Below are 17,349 nucleotides of genomic sequence, written 5' to 3'. Positions count from 1 at the left end.
GGGCATTGGACTGTATAATTTACTTTCCTATGAGTCAAAACATTCTAATTCTGTACTAATTTAACTTTGTTATCATCCTTCACCACCCTCCTTTTTTTCTAGGATTAATGGAGATCAACAGAAAACTTCTAACATTAGGGGCACCTGGGTGGCTCAGTCTGTTGAGCTGCTGACTCTTGATTTTGGTACAGGTCATGATCTCATGGTTCATGGGTTTAAGCCCCTCCTTAGGCTCTGTGTCGTCAGCACAGCTTAGGATTCTCTCTCCCCTACCCCCCTCTCTGCCCTTCCCCTGCTCACACTCTCTCTCCCTCTCTAAATAAAAAAACAATAAACAAACAAACAAACAAACCTTCTAACATTAATACGGATTTTATTTCCTGAATGAATCATGTATTGGTATGTATCATTTAGTTTACTATAAACCATTTGTGAGTAGTAATGGATCATTATTAATTTCTTAATGGTGTCTTTTGATAAGCAAAAGTCTTCTAATTATAATGAGGTAATAACTTATCATTTTTTTAGTTATTGTCTTCTGTCACCTCCTAAGAGACCTTTATCTATCCCCAAGTTAGAAAGATATCCTCCTATGTTTTTCTCTAAAAGCTTGTGGCTTTAGCTTGTACGGTTAGATCTATAATTTGTTTTGAATTAACTTTTTGGTATGTATAAGATACACACAACATACATGAGGTGCAAAACCATGAGTGAAAAAAAACCAAATGCAGAGTACCCGTCATACAACACTGTTTATATGACCTTCCATAGCAGGAATAACTCAGCTGTAGTCATAGAAATCAGAACACTGATTTCCTGGGCGGGAGACGGTACTGACTCAAAGGGGCACAGGAAAAAAATACTGGGGTCATGGAGACGTTCTGTGTCTTAATTAATAGTTTTTACATATACATGTACATGTGTAAAAAAACACAATAAACTGTACACTTAAATTGCATGTGTTTTACTTTATGTAAATCGTACTTCAGTTGAAAATGTAGTAGAAGGCTTAAAAAACCTCAAGTAAAGAAAAGAACTTCAATGATCCTATGTTTGTTTGTTTCCTAAATGGGAGAAAAATCTAGTCCCTTGGTCATGTCAAAGAGAAGCTACTGGCTTATGAATTGTTATGATTGTAAGTATCTAATTCTTTCATCATCAAAAGAGAATGTGATGACATCATCATTCCCAGAAGACTGAAATAATAAGCAGGCAAACTGGGGAGTGCCGAAGAACCACTACCAGGGTATCCGATTCATGATTTTTCAAAGGTCTCAGAAGGTCTTGCTTGAAAACTGTCTGCCCACTTGAGATTTTCCATGTCTTCCCAAACCACCATGCCATAAGTCTTGAGTCTCCAAGGAAGAAACCGTGTAAAAGTCCTATATGATCTTAGGGAAACAAAAGGTAAGAGTTTGTCCTTCATTTCAACCAAATCGAGACACATTTAACTCCTTCTCTGCACACAATTTCATATTGCATAGACGAAATATCACAAAGGAGCTTCACAAACCGGATGGCTAAAATATCAAGTCAATGTACAAATAATCTAAACTTTATAGTTTAGCCCCTAGCCCATGCTTGGAATCAATTTTATATTCAAATACTTTTGAGAAGGAGCATCTATTTTATGCTGTTATCAGTCCTATCATCTGTCTTGGGATGATGAACTTCATAATAGTATTTCACTAAAAATAGTTCCTTCATAACTACATACCTCTTTGAAGTCCAAGTATTTTCTCAATTTTCTCTTTTCTCTGACACCACGCTCTGTGAGTTAGTCTGGGAAGTGGCATTTGTATTTTTCTTTTCTGCCGGAAAAGCCTTGTGTACTCTAGAAAAGACAAATGAAGGTTATCAAATCTCTTGCATCAAGGCCAGCTTAGACAAGCTAATGTCCTGGCTTCGAGCAGCTGGCTCCCATAAAAAGTGTCTCCGCAGGCTTAACTCTATTTTCATATAGAGAGACATCCAAGGACCAGAGGTGCCTTAATTCCTAGCCAATATGTATTAAATCAGCTAGTTAAAGTCATGGAGAGTCACAATTCAACATAGCTTACTCTGTATTCATTGTACTATATTTAATCTATTTTTATCTGTTTCTTTTTCCTCTTAGGAAAGGATGAAATACAGAAGAAAAACAAGTCAACTGCTATTACTTTTATTGTTTTTATGGGCTTTGTACAGACAGTATCACGTCAGGTAATTTTTAAAAAGTAATGTATATTTTATTCTGGGGTTTGATAAAGATCTAGTATGTCAGAAAGGTGATAGGTTCACCCTCTGAATAAAATCAGCATCCAAATATACCCCCATATATATACCAATCCAATATACCCCAAAATATCCAAATGGCATTCAAATATATCAGCATAAACATAACCCTCAGCATAAAAGTTCTTAGTTTCTAATGGGATCAGGGCTGACCACAATTTTTGTAGGCCCGTTTGTGTGAGAACAAGGAATGTTAAGCTACCAACACAGTAACCATGTAATTAAGGCAGTTAGTAAGTGTTGGAGAAAGTGCCATTTTTAAATAGGCGGCATCTTTTTAAAGAGACATCCCTAATGTTGGTGGCTTCTGGGACTAGGTATGGTATTTGCAGTCCACATATGTACACAAGTAGAAAGATTTCATTGGCCATCAGCAAGTTCCATCGTTTCAAGTATTAAGTTTTTCTTTCATTTGTAACTCAAAGAATTAGGTTTTCTGTTTTAAGATCTAGTGTGTGAAGTCCTTCACTGTGGTGATTTTTTTATCATGCTCATTACTGTATGTCTGCAACCAATAATGTCCTTGGCACATGGTACGTGTCTTAGTCCGTTCGAGCTGCTATAACAGAATACCATGGACAGGATGGCTTATGAACACCAGAAATTTATTTCTCACAGTTCTGGAGGCTGAGGGGTCCAAGATCAAGGCGCTGGCAGACTTGGTGTCCTGGTTCATAGACAGCTACCTTCTTGCTGTGTCCTCACATGGTTGAAGGGACAAGGGAGTTCTCTGGTATCCCACTCATGAGGGCTCCAACCTCATAACCCAATCATGTCCCAAAGGCCCCACTTCCTAATGCCATCATGTTGGGGGTTAGGATGTCAACCTTCAAATTTGAGGGGGACACAAATATTTTGTCCATATTATGTGTTCATTGAATATTTGGTAATGTTAGGGAATAAAATGAATGGACTGCTGGAGTATAACTCTAGTCGTCTTAAATATGGAAACATCTTATGTAAGTTTAAAAGTAATGTAATGTTTTTTGTTTATCCTAAGCACAAAGAAACTACAGAAGATATATCGGTGCTGGTAAGTCCTATTTACAAATATGCTATGACCTCTTTTTTGAGGACCAAACCCATTGGGGGCAGTGGAGTACCTGCAAGTCCTTGGTTCCTCCAGGCAACAGTAAACCAAAGCAATTTTACTGACGTATGTTGGAGATGCTCCTTTAGGGTCAGGGTACTAGGAGTCAAAGTAGAGCAGACTAGCGGGGTGCCATCTGTAATGGAGGAGTTAGAACAGGTTAGAAGAAACGTGTTACAGGAAACAGAACCCAGCTTCCAGGAATCTTGGGTCTTTTAAAGCTCTGGGAAATCACACAGGAGAAAAGTTTCAGCCAAAAGACTCTTGGGAGGTTGTATTAACCACAAGCGCCCTACAAAATCACACTATCAGAATGTATGCGGAGAGGAAAACTTCCCCCAAGATTGTGTAAGACCCAAATTCCTAATGAAGTGCAAGAATCTTCCTTTCTGATGCTTGTTGTGTCCAAGGGCCTTGTCTCAGTTGGTTCTATGCGGTCCAACACTCCCGCTAAGACCATGACTCTACATGCAGGTGAGCTGCTTGTGCATGAAAATAATGTAGTAAGATGGTTTTCATGGGAGAGTATGTTTCCCCCAGACGGAGCCGTGGCTCACAGTCAACCACCTGAAAACAGCAGGAAAACCTGTAGACAAAGGTGGGAACTTGTAAGGAAGGTCTGCTGCAGCAGAGGCTGGGGAAAAAAATGAATTAAAGTGTTTTCTGATAAAATGTACACAATGCAACACAATCTGACAATCATTCCATCATTAATATTAGGTCTTCTTCGCATCATGATTCTAAAGCCTTAACACACCGATACTCAGTAACCAAAGGCCTTGCTGTCGATAAGGCGGGTGCCTGCGTAGAAGGCCACGTCTCAGTCACACCCTGGACGCCGCAGTGCTCCTATCTGTGTACACAGGCACAAAGACGGACTTGTGACGTACGACTCAGCTCCACAGCTGCCCCTCGTTAACTCAGCCCAGGATCAACTCTCCAAAGATGTGTTAGCCGGGGTGCCATTAGAGTGTATAGCAAGGAGGAAGTAAGGACCCCGGCCCAACTTCTGGTCTTTCCACCTGCTGTGTGACTATGGACAAGAGAATAATAGGTCCACGTGCCTCAGTTTCCTTGTCTAGTAAATTGAGGATGATAATAATAGCAGTACCTATCTCATAGGGGTGGATTCAATTAGATAATACTCAGGAAAGTATTCCATAAGTATTAGCTATTAATGAAGGGAATCTAACCTCCTCTAGCTGGCTAGGGAATACTTCCCTTAGGTGAGGATATTTAAAATAAGACCTAAAGGCTGTGTGAGAATTAGCTGGTTGAAGCGTGGAGTGTTTAAGGAAACTTAAAAAGGCCAGTGAGTCTGGAACATTCTAATTGTGGGGCCCCGTAGGAGATGTGGCTAGAACAAGGTGAAGGGTCAGATTATGCAGAATGTTATGACCATATAAGGAGTGTGAACATGATCCTTAGGCCAATGGGAAGCCACTGAACACTGTTAAACAGAATAATAACATGGGAGCAACTTGAGCTTCAGGAACATGATAGAGGAAGCAGAGTGGACATATGGAGCATGGGTTGCAAAGGGCCAGGACAAGGACAGGCAGAGAGGGTATCACAGTGTTAATTTGGGGGGATCGGAATATGGAGGGTCATTATACTATTCTCTTTCAGTTTGCACACCTTTAACATTTTTCATACTGCAAAGTCTTGATTAAAGTGCACAGACGATGAGACCAATTAGAAGGCTACTGCAATAGCCCGAATAAGAGATGGTGGTGACTTGGAGTCATGCGGTGGCAGAGAATGAAGATAGGGAATGGATTTGAGAGATGTTTTGGAGATAAAACCAGCAGGGTTTAAAGATGGATTTGGGGCTGGGACTTAGGGAATGCTCTGAGTGTAGAATGATTCTCACACTTCTGCCTTGCTAATCCAAGTGGAGCCAGTGAGATAAAGCAACATTTGAAGGGTTCCTACTGTGGGGAAGACATGATGACTTTCACATTAAGCATCTTCTTCTCGTGGTATCTGTGCGAACTTCAAGCAGCAGACTTCAGAATGCAGTTGGATGTCTGAGCCTTAAATTCCCGGGAGAAGTCTAGTTGCACATACAAATTTGAAGCCACAGGAAAATGCCTGCAAGCATGTCAATCGATCAAATAGAAAGCCTAGGAAAAACTTTTCTGAGAATGACTCTCAAATCAGGGCTTCTAAGCAGACAGGATATTTAAGGCTAACCTTAGACAGATAGTAGGGATCTATTTCCATTGCAATAGAGGGGGGAAAAATCAGTACTCTAGATGAATTTGGAGGTGAGGTGGCTGAAAATTGAAGGAGGTTTCATGTGATGACTGCTATTTATCAGTGAGAAGAAGGAGAATGAGCACTGTAGAAACACATAAAGATTTCTGAGCAGCACAGAGCCTCAGTCAAGGTTAGAAATCATGATTTTCCATGCCACTACCATCAAAGTTCATCACTGCTTTTCTTACTGCTTCATGCTTATCTCGCATTTTACGTCATATCATAATATAACCCTTGATTTGGTAGACATTCGATTATCTCAAGCTCAACTAGATATAGTGTGATTCTTTGCATTATTTCTTCTGATAGGTCTATGAACAGTCCATCAAAGGAATTAAAGCTTTCAGACTGGTTTTCTCCCAGGTAAGAACTCCAAGTCAAACATATGTGAGATTAATCTATAGATTGCCCAGTAGAAACTAACACTGTGTCAATAATACTTACAACTGGCCTTCCAACTGTTGGGCGGGAGATTGATCTTTGATTACACTACAAAAAATAAGCAGTGTCCCAGTGGACATTAAGGCCCACATCCATCATAAATGAGAGTATAGATGACAGAAACCCAATGGCCCTAACATTATGGCAGGTCAAAATGTGAAGGGTCCACGTTTGATCATTTGCTTGATTCTCCTCATTTCGCCAACGAGGGAACCAAAGTCCAAGTCAGATAGATGGGTCGTCTGTGCACTTCACACTTTAATACAGCAGCTTTCCTCCAGCCTCTCTGCCTCCCTCTCCTTACTGTACCCACGTGTCTTTCTCCTTGGTGGTGCAGGGCTTCAGGACTTGTCTGAATTAAAACTTTGAAAGGAGATGTCCAGCTAAGATCATGATTGGATAATGGTCCATGAACCATCCTCCTATGATATTACAACTTTTGTCAGATCTAACAAGGACACATAAAGCACACTGGTTATTTTAAAAAAGCATTTCATACAAAGAACTGTTAACTAGTATAAAGTTACCTAGTTAGTTGTTAACTAGTATAAGTAACTGGAAAGTCTGAAAAGAGAATTCTAAGGTGTCATGAGGGGAACAACCACAGGAAGTAACTATTTTCCCCAGGAAAAGGGCTGAAGAAACAGAAGGAAGAGGCCAAAATTGTTAAACCCTAGAAACTTGGAGAGCTTAAACTCAGTGAGTTTAAGACCCACTCAACTGGTGCTGGTACTACCAGGCTCCAGAAAGGCCTCTTGGGACAAGGAGCCAGACCTCTACGGAGGGGCACAATGAGGCTGGGTTCGACAGTGTTGGAAAAGCTGAAATCTGGATCCAGATGGAACTATATCTCGGTGGTGGAGACTTGGCAGGAGGAGGAGGCAGATAAGGAGCCCCCTGGAAACAGGAAAGAGCAAGTTCCTTCTTCCCCCAGGCTTGTAATTTTCCTCCAGTGCCCTCTATTAGCAGAGCCTAACAGGGTGCCTGCTGGCAAAGAAGAGATGTGGTTTGTGGAGTCCTGGCTCAATATAAGAAAGCCCAGCATAGTGCGGTGGGTTTAGTTATGAAAGATGTTAGCTTAATAACTGGCACAGGATCCCACTCACAAGACAAGTAAGGCATATCCTTGTAAGTCAGCGTGATGATTCATCACAACAATTGAACAAAGGAGAAAACCATATAATCATTTACACAGATTCCAAATTGACTACCAATAAAATTCAGTTTTCACTGCATTTTTTTTTTTTTGGCTTAAACAATATAAATTTATTTCTTCCCACTTCTGGAGGCTAGAAGTGGATGGTCAAGGTGTGGGAAGTTCGGTTTCCCCTGAGGCCTCTCTCTTGGGCTTTCTTGTCCTCACCGGGACTTTTTTTCTGTGCGCCATCATCCACAAGCATCCATGGTGTCTCTTCTTTTAAGGACACCAGTCCTATTGAATTTGGGCCCCACCCTTATGACCTCATTTAACCTGAATTACCTCCCTGAAGGCCTTGTCTCTAAATAGCCACAATGGGGATTAGGGTTTCAACATATGAATTTGGGGGAGACAGTGTTCAGTCCATAACAGGTTCTGAAATAGTTAATAGAATCTTTTTTTAAAAATATATTTATTTATTTTGACAGAGACAGAGACAGCATGAGTTGGGGAGGGACAGAGAGGGAGAGGGAGACAGAGAATCCCAAGCAGGCTCCACACTGTCAGCACGGAGCCAGATGCAAGGCTCAAACCCATGAAACCAAGAGACCATGACCTGAGCTGAAACTAAGAGTTGGACACTTAACTGACTGACTCACCCAGACGCCCCAATAGAATCTTTTTCTTCCAACTGTACAACAATTCTCATTCTGTTTTCATTCTTTTCCTTGATGACCATCAAGGTTGAACACCTTTTCCCATGAATATTGGCCACTTGGATATTTACTTTTGTAAAATGCCAGTTTCTATCTGTGGGTCTCCATTCTGCTTTCTTGTTAGTGTCCTTGGATGCACAAAATTTTGTTTTCTGCGGAAGTCTAATTTATCTAATTTTTTTTCTTTTGATGCCCATGCTTTTGGTGTCACATCTAAGAAATGATTACCAAATCTAAGATCATGAAAATTTACTGTAGTTTTCTTCTAAGAGTTTTATAACTTTTGCTCTTACATTTAAGTCTTTGATCCATTTTGCATTAACATTTATCCATGGTGGGAAATAAGTGCAACTTCATTTTTTTTAAATGTAGATATCCAGTGGTCTCAGCACAATTTGTTAAAAAGACTATTTTCCCCCATTGAATGGTCTTGGCACCCTTTATTTAAAATTAACTAATCATAGTTGTATGGGCTTTTTACAGACTCAGTTCTATTCCATTGACCTATATATGTCTATCCTTATGTCAATAACACACTGGTTTGATTATTGTATCTTTGCAGTAAGCTTTGAAATCGGGAAGTGTGAGTCCTCCAATTTTGTTCTTCTTTTTCAAGATTGTTTTGGCTATTTGAGGTTCCTTACAATTCCTTATGAATTTTAGGCTCAGTTTGTTCATTTCAGCAAAAATAATTAATTAAATTAAATTAAATTAAATTAAATTAAATTAAATTAAATTAGCAGTTAGAAAAGTGATAGTGTATTACCTTCCCAGGGTTGCTATAACAAATCACAACAAACTACATGACTTAAAACAACATAAATTAATTTCTTCACAACTCTGGAGTCCAGAAATCCAAAATCAAGGTGTCAGCAGGGCCACGTTCCCTCTAAAGCCCAAAAGAAGAATTCTTCCTATCTCCTGAAGACTATGGTGGCCCCAGGCATTCTTTGGCTTGTGAAAGCATAGCTCCAGTCTCTGCCTCAGTCTCTACATGGCCTTATCTGTATCTCTCCTCTATGTGCCCTTTCATCTTAAAAGAACACCTGTCATTGGATTCACAAGCCCAACCTAATTCAGAATGATGTCATCATAATTAATTACATCTGCAAAGACACTATTTCTAAATAAGGTAACATTCTGAAGTTCCAAGTGGATTTGAATTGGGGGGAGGGTTACTATTCAATGCAGTACATGTAGGAATGACATTGAATCTGTAGCTCACTTTGGGGCGTATTACCATCTTAACAATATGAAGTCTCCAATACATAAACATGGATGTCTTTCCATTTATTTAGGCCTTCTTTAATCTTTTTCAACAATGTCTTATAGTTTTCATTGTATCAGTCTTGCACCTCCTTTGGTTGTGTGTATTCCTAAATATTTTATTCTTTTTGTTCCTGTTATAAATGAAAATGTTTTCTTAATTTTATTTTCAGATGGTTCGTTTCTAGTGTATGGAAATATAAATGATTTTTGCATGTTGATCTTGTATCCTGCAACAATTACTGGTTCTAATAGATTTTTTTGGAAGACTGCTTAGAATCTTCTCTAATAGTAGAGATAGTTTTACTTCTTTCTTTCCAATTTGGATGCCTTTTATTTCCTTTTCTTGCCCAACTTCCCTAAACCTCCAGTACAATGTTGAAAGGAAGTGGATAAAACAGACAGCCTTGTCTTGTTCCTGATTTTAGGGGAAAAGTTTTCAGTCTCTCAAAAATAAGTATGATGTCAACTGTGAGTTTTACATAAGATGCCCTTTATCATGTAGAGGAATTTCCCTTCTGTTCCTAGTTTGTTGGGTATTTTTATCATGCAGGACTGTGGGAATTTTGTCAAATGCCTTTTCTACATCACTTAAGATGATCATGTGGGCTTTTTTGTCCATTTTATTAATATGGTGTTTTACATAGATTGGTATTTGTTTGTTTTTTGTTTTGTTTTGTTTGTTTTTGGTATTTATAGGTTGAACCAGCCTGCATTCCTGGAATAAATCTCACTTCAGATTTTAATATACTGTTGGATTCAGTTTACAAATATTTTGTTGAGGATTTTTGCATTTTTATTCATAATGGATATTAGTCTACAGTCTTCCTGAGGTGTTTTTTCCTGGCTTTTGTATCAGTAATTCTGGCCACATAAGAATGAGTTAGAAAATGCTCTCTCTTCTTCAATTTCTTTGGAAGACTTTGAGAACGATTGGTGTTAATCTGTTAAATGTTTGGTAGAATTCACCAATGAAGCCATCTGGTCCTGGGCTTTTCTTTGTTGGGAGATTTTTGATTACCAATCCAATTATTTTTATTAATTCTGTTGCCTTGTTCCAGGTCTATTAAATTTTTCTATTTCTTCTTCAACTAGTTTTGGTAGTTCGTGTGTTTCTAGGAATTTGTCCATTTCATCTATTTATCTAATAAGTTCATGTACAATTGCTCATAGTATTCTCTTATAATGCTTTTTCTATCTGTAAGGTCTGTAGTAGTGTCTCCATTTCCACTCCTGATTTTAATAATTGGAGTCATTTCTGGATTTTTGGTTTCAGTCAGTCTAGTTAAAAATTGGTCAATTTTATCGATATTCTCAAAGAACCAATTATTGGCTTCATTAATTCTGTCATGTTTTTCTTTTCCTCTATGTCCACTGTCTCTGCTCCAGTCCTTATTATTTCTTCCTTCTTCTTGCTTTGGGTTTAGTTTGCTATTTTTTTCTAGGTCCTTAAGGTGGAAGGTTAGGTTATCAATATGGTATCTTTCTTCTTGTTTAATACAGATGTTTACAGCTATACACTTCCTTCTGAGTACTGCTATTCACTGCATCCCATAAGTTTTAGTATGTTGTATTTTCATTTTTATTCATCTCAATGTATTTTCTAATTCCCTTTGTGATTTTTTTCTTTGACCCATTGATTGTTTCAGAGTGTTTTGTTTAATTTCCATTTATTTATGAACTTTACAGGTTTCCTTCTGTTGTTAATTTCATTCCACTGTCAATGGAAAAGATAGTTTGTATGTTTCCAACCATTTTAAGTTTATTGAGATTTGTTTTATGGCCTAACATATGATCTATCCTGGAAAATGTCCCATGTGTATTTGAGAAGAATATGTATTCTGTTGTTGATTAAAATGTTCTATGTATGTCTGCTCAGGTCTGCTGTTGAAATCCTATGGCAAGTTTTTTTGTTTCAGCTATTATACTTCTCAGCTTCAGAACTTCTATTTGGTTCCTTTTTATAGTTCTATCTCTTTATTCACATTCTCTGCTTGTTAAGCCTTCGTTCTCCTGATTTCCTTTAGTTCTTTTTCCATGGTTTTCCAGCATATTTAAAATAGTTGATTTAAAGTCTTGTTATAGTAAGCCCAATGTCTGTCTTCCCCAGGGACAGTTTTTGTTAATTCTTTCCTCTCATCAATGGACCACACATTCTTGTTTCCTTGTATGCCTCATAATTTTTAGTTGAAAACAGGCATTTTGTATATTATAATGTTGTTACTTTGGAATTCAGATTCTTTTGCCTCCTCAGAGTTTGTTGTTCTTGCTTGCTGTGGATTGTAGTTATTTGTCTGTTTGGTGACTTTTCCAGACTATTTTTAAAGACTGTATTCTTTGTCTTGTTTGGTCTGAGAGGTCTCTGTTCCTTTAGCTTATGGTCAGCTACCGGTTTGTTAAAGATATCCTTAAATACCTAAAGCCATAGTGGTGGTGGTTGTGGTGGTGGTTGGAGGATAATTGGAGGAGTAAGAGGAGGATGAGGAGATGAAGTAGAAGAAGAAGAAGAAGAAGAAGAAGAAGAAGAAGAAGAAGATGACGGCGGCAGAGGAGGAGGAGAATTCCAAGGGGGAGGAGGAAGAGGAGGAGGGGAAGGAGAAAAAGGAAAGGAAAGGAAAGGAAAGGAAAGGAAAGGAAAGGAAAGGAAAGGAAAGGAAAGGAAAGGAAAGGAAAGGAAAGGAGGAAATGGAAGGGAAGAGAAGGGAAAGGAAAAGAAAGAGGGAAAAAAATAACCCTCTTACAGTCTTTGAAGATTGGCTCTGTGTTTGGGCCCTCCTTCAACACAGCCCAGTTGTTTACAACTCTGCATTAGTCTTCACTTCCTGCTTACACTGAGCCTAAATATCAGCCAGAGGTGAAATCTTAGGATCTTCAGGGATCTTTTCTGAGCATGTAATCCTGAACACGTGTATGGATTTCTTAATTCCTCGTTATACAAGGGGTCTTGTTAAAGCCTTTACTTTTCAAAGAACTCTCTCCCAATTTTCTCCTCCCAGGATTTCAGCATATCTAGTGTTTATTCCAACTGTAATTTCTTGCCTCAGATGGCAGGGGCTTGTTTCTTTTTAAAATGTTTTCAAGAATTGCCCTCTACTTAGCCACTTTTCCATTTTGAGAGAGTTCTGAGTTGAGTGAAACAAAAGGAAGCACTAGGAGTCCAGTCCTTTGGGGACTTCTAGGGTCAAAATGGACAAACACATTTCCTTTGGAATTAGATCCACTCTTCTCCATCCCAAAGCAGATACTCAAACTGAGAACATGCTTTGCTGTTTTCAACACCAATGCCATACTGGGAGTGAGTTGGTGCAAAGGCTAAGTTAAAATACCACAAACCTTTCCTTCTATTGTGTTGAGTCGTCCTTTTCTTGATTTAACTTTTGCTTGATTTCTCTAAACTTTTGGCTACCTTCTAGAGTTCTGACAAAGTTGATTCTGACAGTATGCAGTAATATTAGCACTGGCAGCATTTTAGATTATGAACCTAGGAAGGTCATTTTTCAAAATATGGTCTCTGAAAGTAATTAATGTCAAAAAGCCTAAGACCAGGAGATTTTGTCCAAATATAAGAGTTATTGTTACTTTATACTTAGGGTGACGTTTTAACTGTGTCCTCAAAGATCTTGGAATCACAGTGTAACTAACCTGTACACGTACTTTTGTAATGATCTGGCCGTTTCTGACAAGCTGTTTCTCCGGGTTGTCATAACCATCAAGGCTTTGGATTAGGAGTAAGGAAATGCTGCAACCAGACACAGGCTCTATATATTAGTAACACCTACCACAGTTTTATTAAAAGGTATCTTGTTCACAATTCTTATGTCTTTCTTACAGTCAATCCATGAACCTGACCACCACCAACTGGTCAGCTCCAGTTGTGTGGCATGGCACTTTCAATGAAGAAGTTTTGGAACAGTATTATGCCAAACATAAAATTACCGTGGGGCTGACTGTGTTTGCCATAGGAAGGTAGGTAATGCCAAATGTCCTTTACATTCAAGCTTTTTACTATAGAAAATAGGAGATTATCAATAATCCCACCTCAAAAATCTAGAAAAAGTGGAACGGAATAAAGCCAAAGTAAACAGAAGTAAGGAAATAGTAAAGATGAGAACAGAAATCCATGAAACTGAAAACAGAAAATCCATAGAGTAAAAGAAGAATCAAAAAGCTGGTTCTTTGAAAAAAAATCAGTAAAATTCACAATCATCCAGGGATGAGCAAATAAGCCAATATGATAAAACAGAAACACCCATGCAAATGTGAAAGACCATGGCTATGACATTGTGGATCTGTAGGGAAAGACTTTCATAAATGATGCTGGAGAAAGTTGATGTCGGCATGGAAAATCACAATTGCACCTTTCTACAGCATTCCATATACAAACATACACACACATACTTCCCAAGTAGTTTAAAGACCAAAAGTTAAAGGGCAAACTGCAGTGTATCTGAATGAAATCAAGACATAAAAGGATTTCTTCATCAAGATACAGAAAATACTAATCATCAAGGAAGAGGTTGACAAATGTGACTGTATTGAAATTATCTCTACCTAAGAAAACATCAGAAAAACCCAAATTGAGGGCCATTCTACAAAATACCTGATTAGTACTCTTCAAAATGGTCAGGGTTATAAACAACAAGGAGAGAAATGGAGACAGATTGGAGGAGCCTAACAAGACATAATGACTAAATGCAATGTGTATTCTGGATTGGATCTTGCAAACTAGAAGCCCATTAGGGGCAAAACAGGTGGAAAAAACCAAAATCTGTGGTTAAGTTATAGTATTTAACCACTGATAATTTCCTAGTTTTGACAAATGTACTATGATTATATAAGATACTAACATTAGGGGAAGATGCATAGAGTGTATATGGGAACTCTGTATAATACAGTTACACCTGTTACATAAATCTAATATCATTCCAAAATAGAAAGTTTTCAAAAAATTTAAAAAAATAAGTTCACCATAGTAGTGAAAGTGCCTGATGATAACCTTTTTTTTTTTCTTGTGAATGCCTGACATTACACTTTTGATTACTGAGGCAATCATTTCAAAGACATCCAACTCGAATAAACATACTGCGGGCTATACCATGGTTGGTCACTAACTAAACAACTGGGTAAAGAGGCAGGTCGGCCCTCCTGTGAAATTCCCCTTTTAGAAAGGCCTGGGTAACCTATGTAACTGACCACCTGAGTGACCCCGCACTTTCCTTCCTGCGCTTTCATTCCTGCTCTTAGGTTTCAAATTCTGCAATAAAGAGTGAAGCTGTGAAAGCCTTGGCACCCCATCCCCCAGCCAAATAAAGGCAGAATCCCCAAGGATCGCCCCCTTCTCTCCCTTTACCTAAGACCTCGTTCTGTGGCCCTGGGCCTACCTTGTACCCTCCAGGACTTGTGAGGAACGAACTCTGTTTTTTCAAAGTTCTCTGATGGTTGCTGCTGAGGAGTATCTTGTAAGTGTGGGCTGGTCCAGCCACAACATTGGCTGGTAAGGGAAATGTCTGTGGGGGGTCTCACCACAAGTAGCAGGGGCCTAGGTGAGTCCCAGGCATTCTTGGCCAATAGGATTTACTATCGAAGGCAAAGACCAATACCAAAGAGCCCTGTATTATACCATACACAGAAATTAATTCAAATGGATAACTGACTTAAATGTGAAAGTGAAAACAATAAAGCAACTAAAAGAAAATATAGAAGAATACTTTCACTACCTTGAGGAGGCAAGGATTTCTGGAACACAGTACAAAAGCATTAACCATAAAAAAATGCGGATAAATGGTATCTCTTTGTATTTGGGTTGCTAGCTTCCAACTCAGTAGAATATTTTAAGAGGTATTTATCATAATTTATCTTGCCTTAATTATTAAATTACCGTAACTTCAGATATTCCAAACTAGAAAGTTTTCTCCCGACTCCATCTACTATGTTTCTTAAAACTTAGATCAATATCCAGAACTTATTTTTACTGATTATATAAACATTATCTGAAGCTGAGGCATGTATGTCTGCATTATTGACTCCTCATAAATTCCTCCTCATAAAGCAAGCCACCGACATCAATCGCTGCTCGTGCAAGGACCCAAGACCTTCTTGCCTACAATCCCCAACACAAGCTCCTTCCTCCCAGACAACCCTAAAGACTCTGGCTCTCATCTTGCGACAGGGCTCTGTGCCATTTACTGATCTCACCATGTTTCATTCCCCCTCGTAAGGAAGTCCTCTTTTCTCATGATCCACAGAACCCCATCAGGGAGAGGAAAGGCAGATAATTTCACTTTCTTTTACGCTACTTAAATATAACTCAAGAAGCGTATCTAATATTTAGTTTGCCTACTAGTATTTCTGGACAAACTACGACCAGTGTAACTTAAGTAGTATGCATTTCACTGCAATAGAAGACAAAGAACTTAATCATTTCTTGTTTACTTCACAGATATATCGACCACTATTTGAGGAAATTTATACTATCTGCAGATATGTTTTTTATGGTTGGCCATAAAGTCATAATTTATGTCCTGATAGATGACTTCTCCAGGATGCCTTGGATACAGCTGAGTCCCCTCCGTACAATCAAAGTGTTTGAAATCAAGCGAGAGAAGAGATGGCAAGATGTCAGCATGATGCGCATGAAGACTATTAGTGAACATGTTGTAGATCATATCCAGCGTGAAGTCGACTTTCTCTTCTGCATGGATGTAGATCAAGTCTTCGTAAGGAAATATGGAGTGGAGACTCTGGGGGAGTCAGTGGCTCAGTTACATGCTTACTGGTACAAGGCAGATCTGATAAAGGTGCCATATGAAAGAAGTGAGTTATCAGAAGCATATATACCTACTGGCATGGGAGATTTTTATTACCATGCTGCTGTATTTGGTGGCACTCCTACCCAAGTTCTCAATATTGCCAGGGAGTGCTTGAAAGGAATCATGAATGACAAGAAAAACAGCATTGAAGCAGTATGGCATGATGAAAGCCACTTAAATAAGTATTTCTTTCTCCACAAACCTGCTAAGCTCTTATCACCGGAATATTGCTGGGATTTTACTAGAACGGATATCATTAATATTCATAATATCAAACTCTCTTGGGCTAAAAAGGATTATAAACATCTTAGGGTGAAATTGTAGTTTTATAGCACTTCCTTCAGATTTCTGAAAATAAGAGCATCATTTTTGTCTTATTCCTTAGGAAATTAGCACTTGATAAATTTTAGCACTAAAAAAAAAATCACTAGCAAAATGGCAAGACCACCAATATGGAATACTCATACTTCTCCTCATATTCATTGTGAATTGTATAAGATGGGATACAGCAATTGCAGAATGAATGTACTGACGTCAGATGGAGATACAATGATTTCATATCCTGTGTGAATATTGAGGAGATATTATTTGTTGGATTACATTGAACAAAATAGAATCTGTCACAAGAAAATGAAACCTGAAATATTTCTATTGATCCATGTAGATACACATTTCTCGTACTGCTTAAGAAAGGGGGTTGTCAGGGTGCCTGGGTGGCTCAGCCGGTCCAACTCTTGATTTTGGCTCAGGTCAGGATTCCAGGGTTGTTGGATCAAGGCTCCCGTCAAGCTCTGTGCTGAGCATGGAGCCTGCTTAAGATTCTGTGTGTGTGTGTGTGTGTGTCTCTCTCTTTACTTCTCTCTCTCTCTCTCTCTCTCTCCCTCTGCTTCTTCCCCCATCTCTCTCTCAAATAAGATTAAATCTAAAAAATTAACAAAATAAAATAAAATAAAAAAGAAAGGGGATTGTCTGGAGGTGTGGATAAGAAGTCACTGCAACTATAGTAATATCCTGTCTATGCAAAACATTAAAGATGTTAAAGCTGCCATCAGATGGACGGATCATTACTTAGGAAACTGAGTCACGCAAAAAGAACTAGGCGTTTTAAAACTATGAGATTGATTGTTATAAAAACTAAAAGAAAATGGAATAGATACAGAGAAAATTGAAAGCCCCTCCTTTACTCTCCCTTTGAAAACCTATCCCTCACTATTCCTTTTATATGCATTTATATACCCACCACATGAATACCCACACACACAGTGACACTTGTATTTTACACAAATTGATTCATATCACACACATGCACACATACAGGCACACACAAGGATTTTACCGCTAGTCGGGGCCCAG

General features: G+C 38.6%; 1 protein-coding gene and 1 long non-coding RNA gene across 2 annotated transcripts; one reads left to right on the top strand and one right to left on the bottom strand.

Moving 5' to 3' along the window:
- Nucleotides 1-1,301: 1,301 nt before the first annotated feature.
- On the bottom strand, nt 1,302-4,083 carry LOC122232971. The gene is made up of 3 exons (XR_006210350.1): nt 3,378-4,083; nt 1,718-1,834; nt 1,302-1,391 (listed from the first exon to the last, which is right to left on the bottom strand). It is a non-coding gene; the product is annotated as an uncharacterized LOC122232971 (long non-coding RNA).
- On the top strand, nt 1,324-16,639 carry LOC102965746 (N-acetyllactosaminide alpha-1,3-galactosyltransferase-like). The gene is made up of 6 exons (XM_007094356.3): nt 1,324-1,407; nt 2,117-2,202; nt 3,275-3,307; nt 5,936-5,989; nt 13,019-13,153; nt 15,627-16,639. The coding sequence occupies exons 1-6, from the start codon at nt 1,387-1,389 to the stop codon at nt 16,318-16,320; spliced, it is 1,023 nt and encodes a 340-aa protein (XP_007094418.2). The 5' UTR covers nt 1,324-1,386; the 3' UTR covers nt 16,321-16,639.
- Nucleotides 16,640-17,349: the final 710 nt, after the last annotated feature.

This window comes from Panthera tigris, chromosome D4, assembly GCF_018350195.1.
Source record: "Panthera tigris isolate Pti1 chromosome D4, P.tigris_Pti1_mat1.1, whole genome shotgun sequence".
Classification (NCBI taxonomy): Eukaryota; Metazoa; Chordata; class Mammalia; order Carnivora; family Felidae; genus Panthera; species Panthera tigris.
This window is presented reverse-complemented; position numbering and strand designations above follow the sequence as displayed.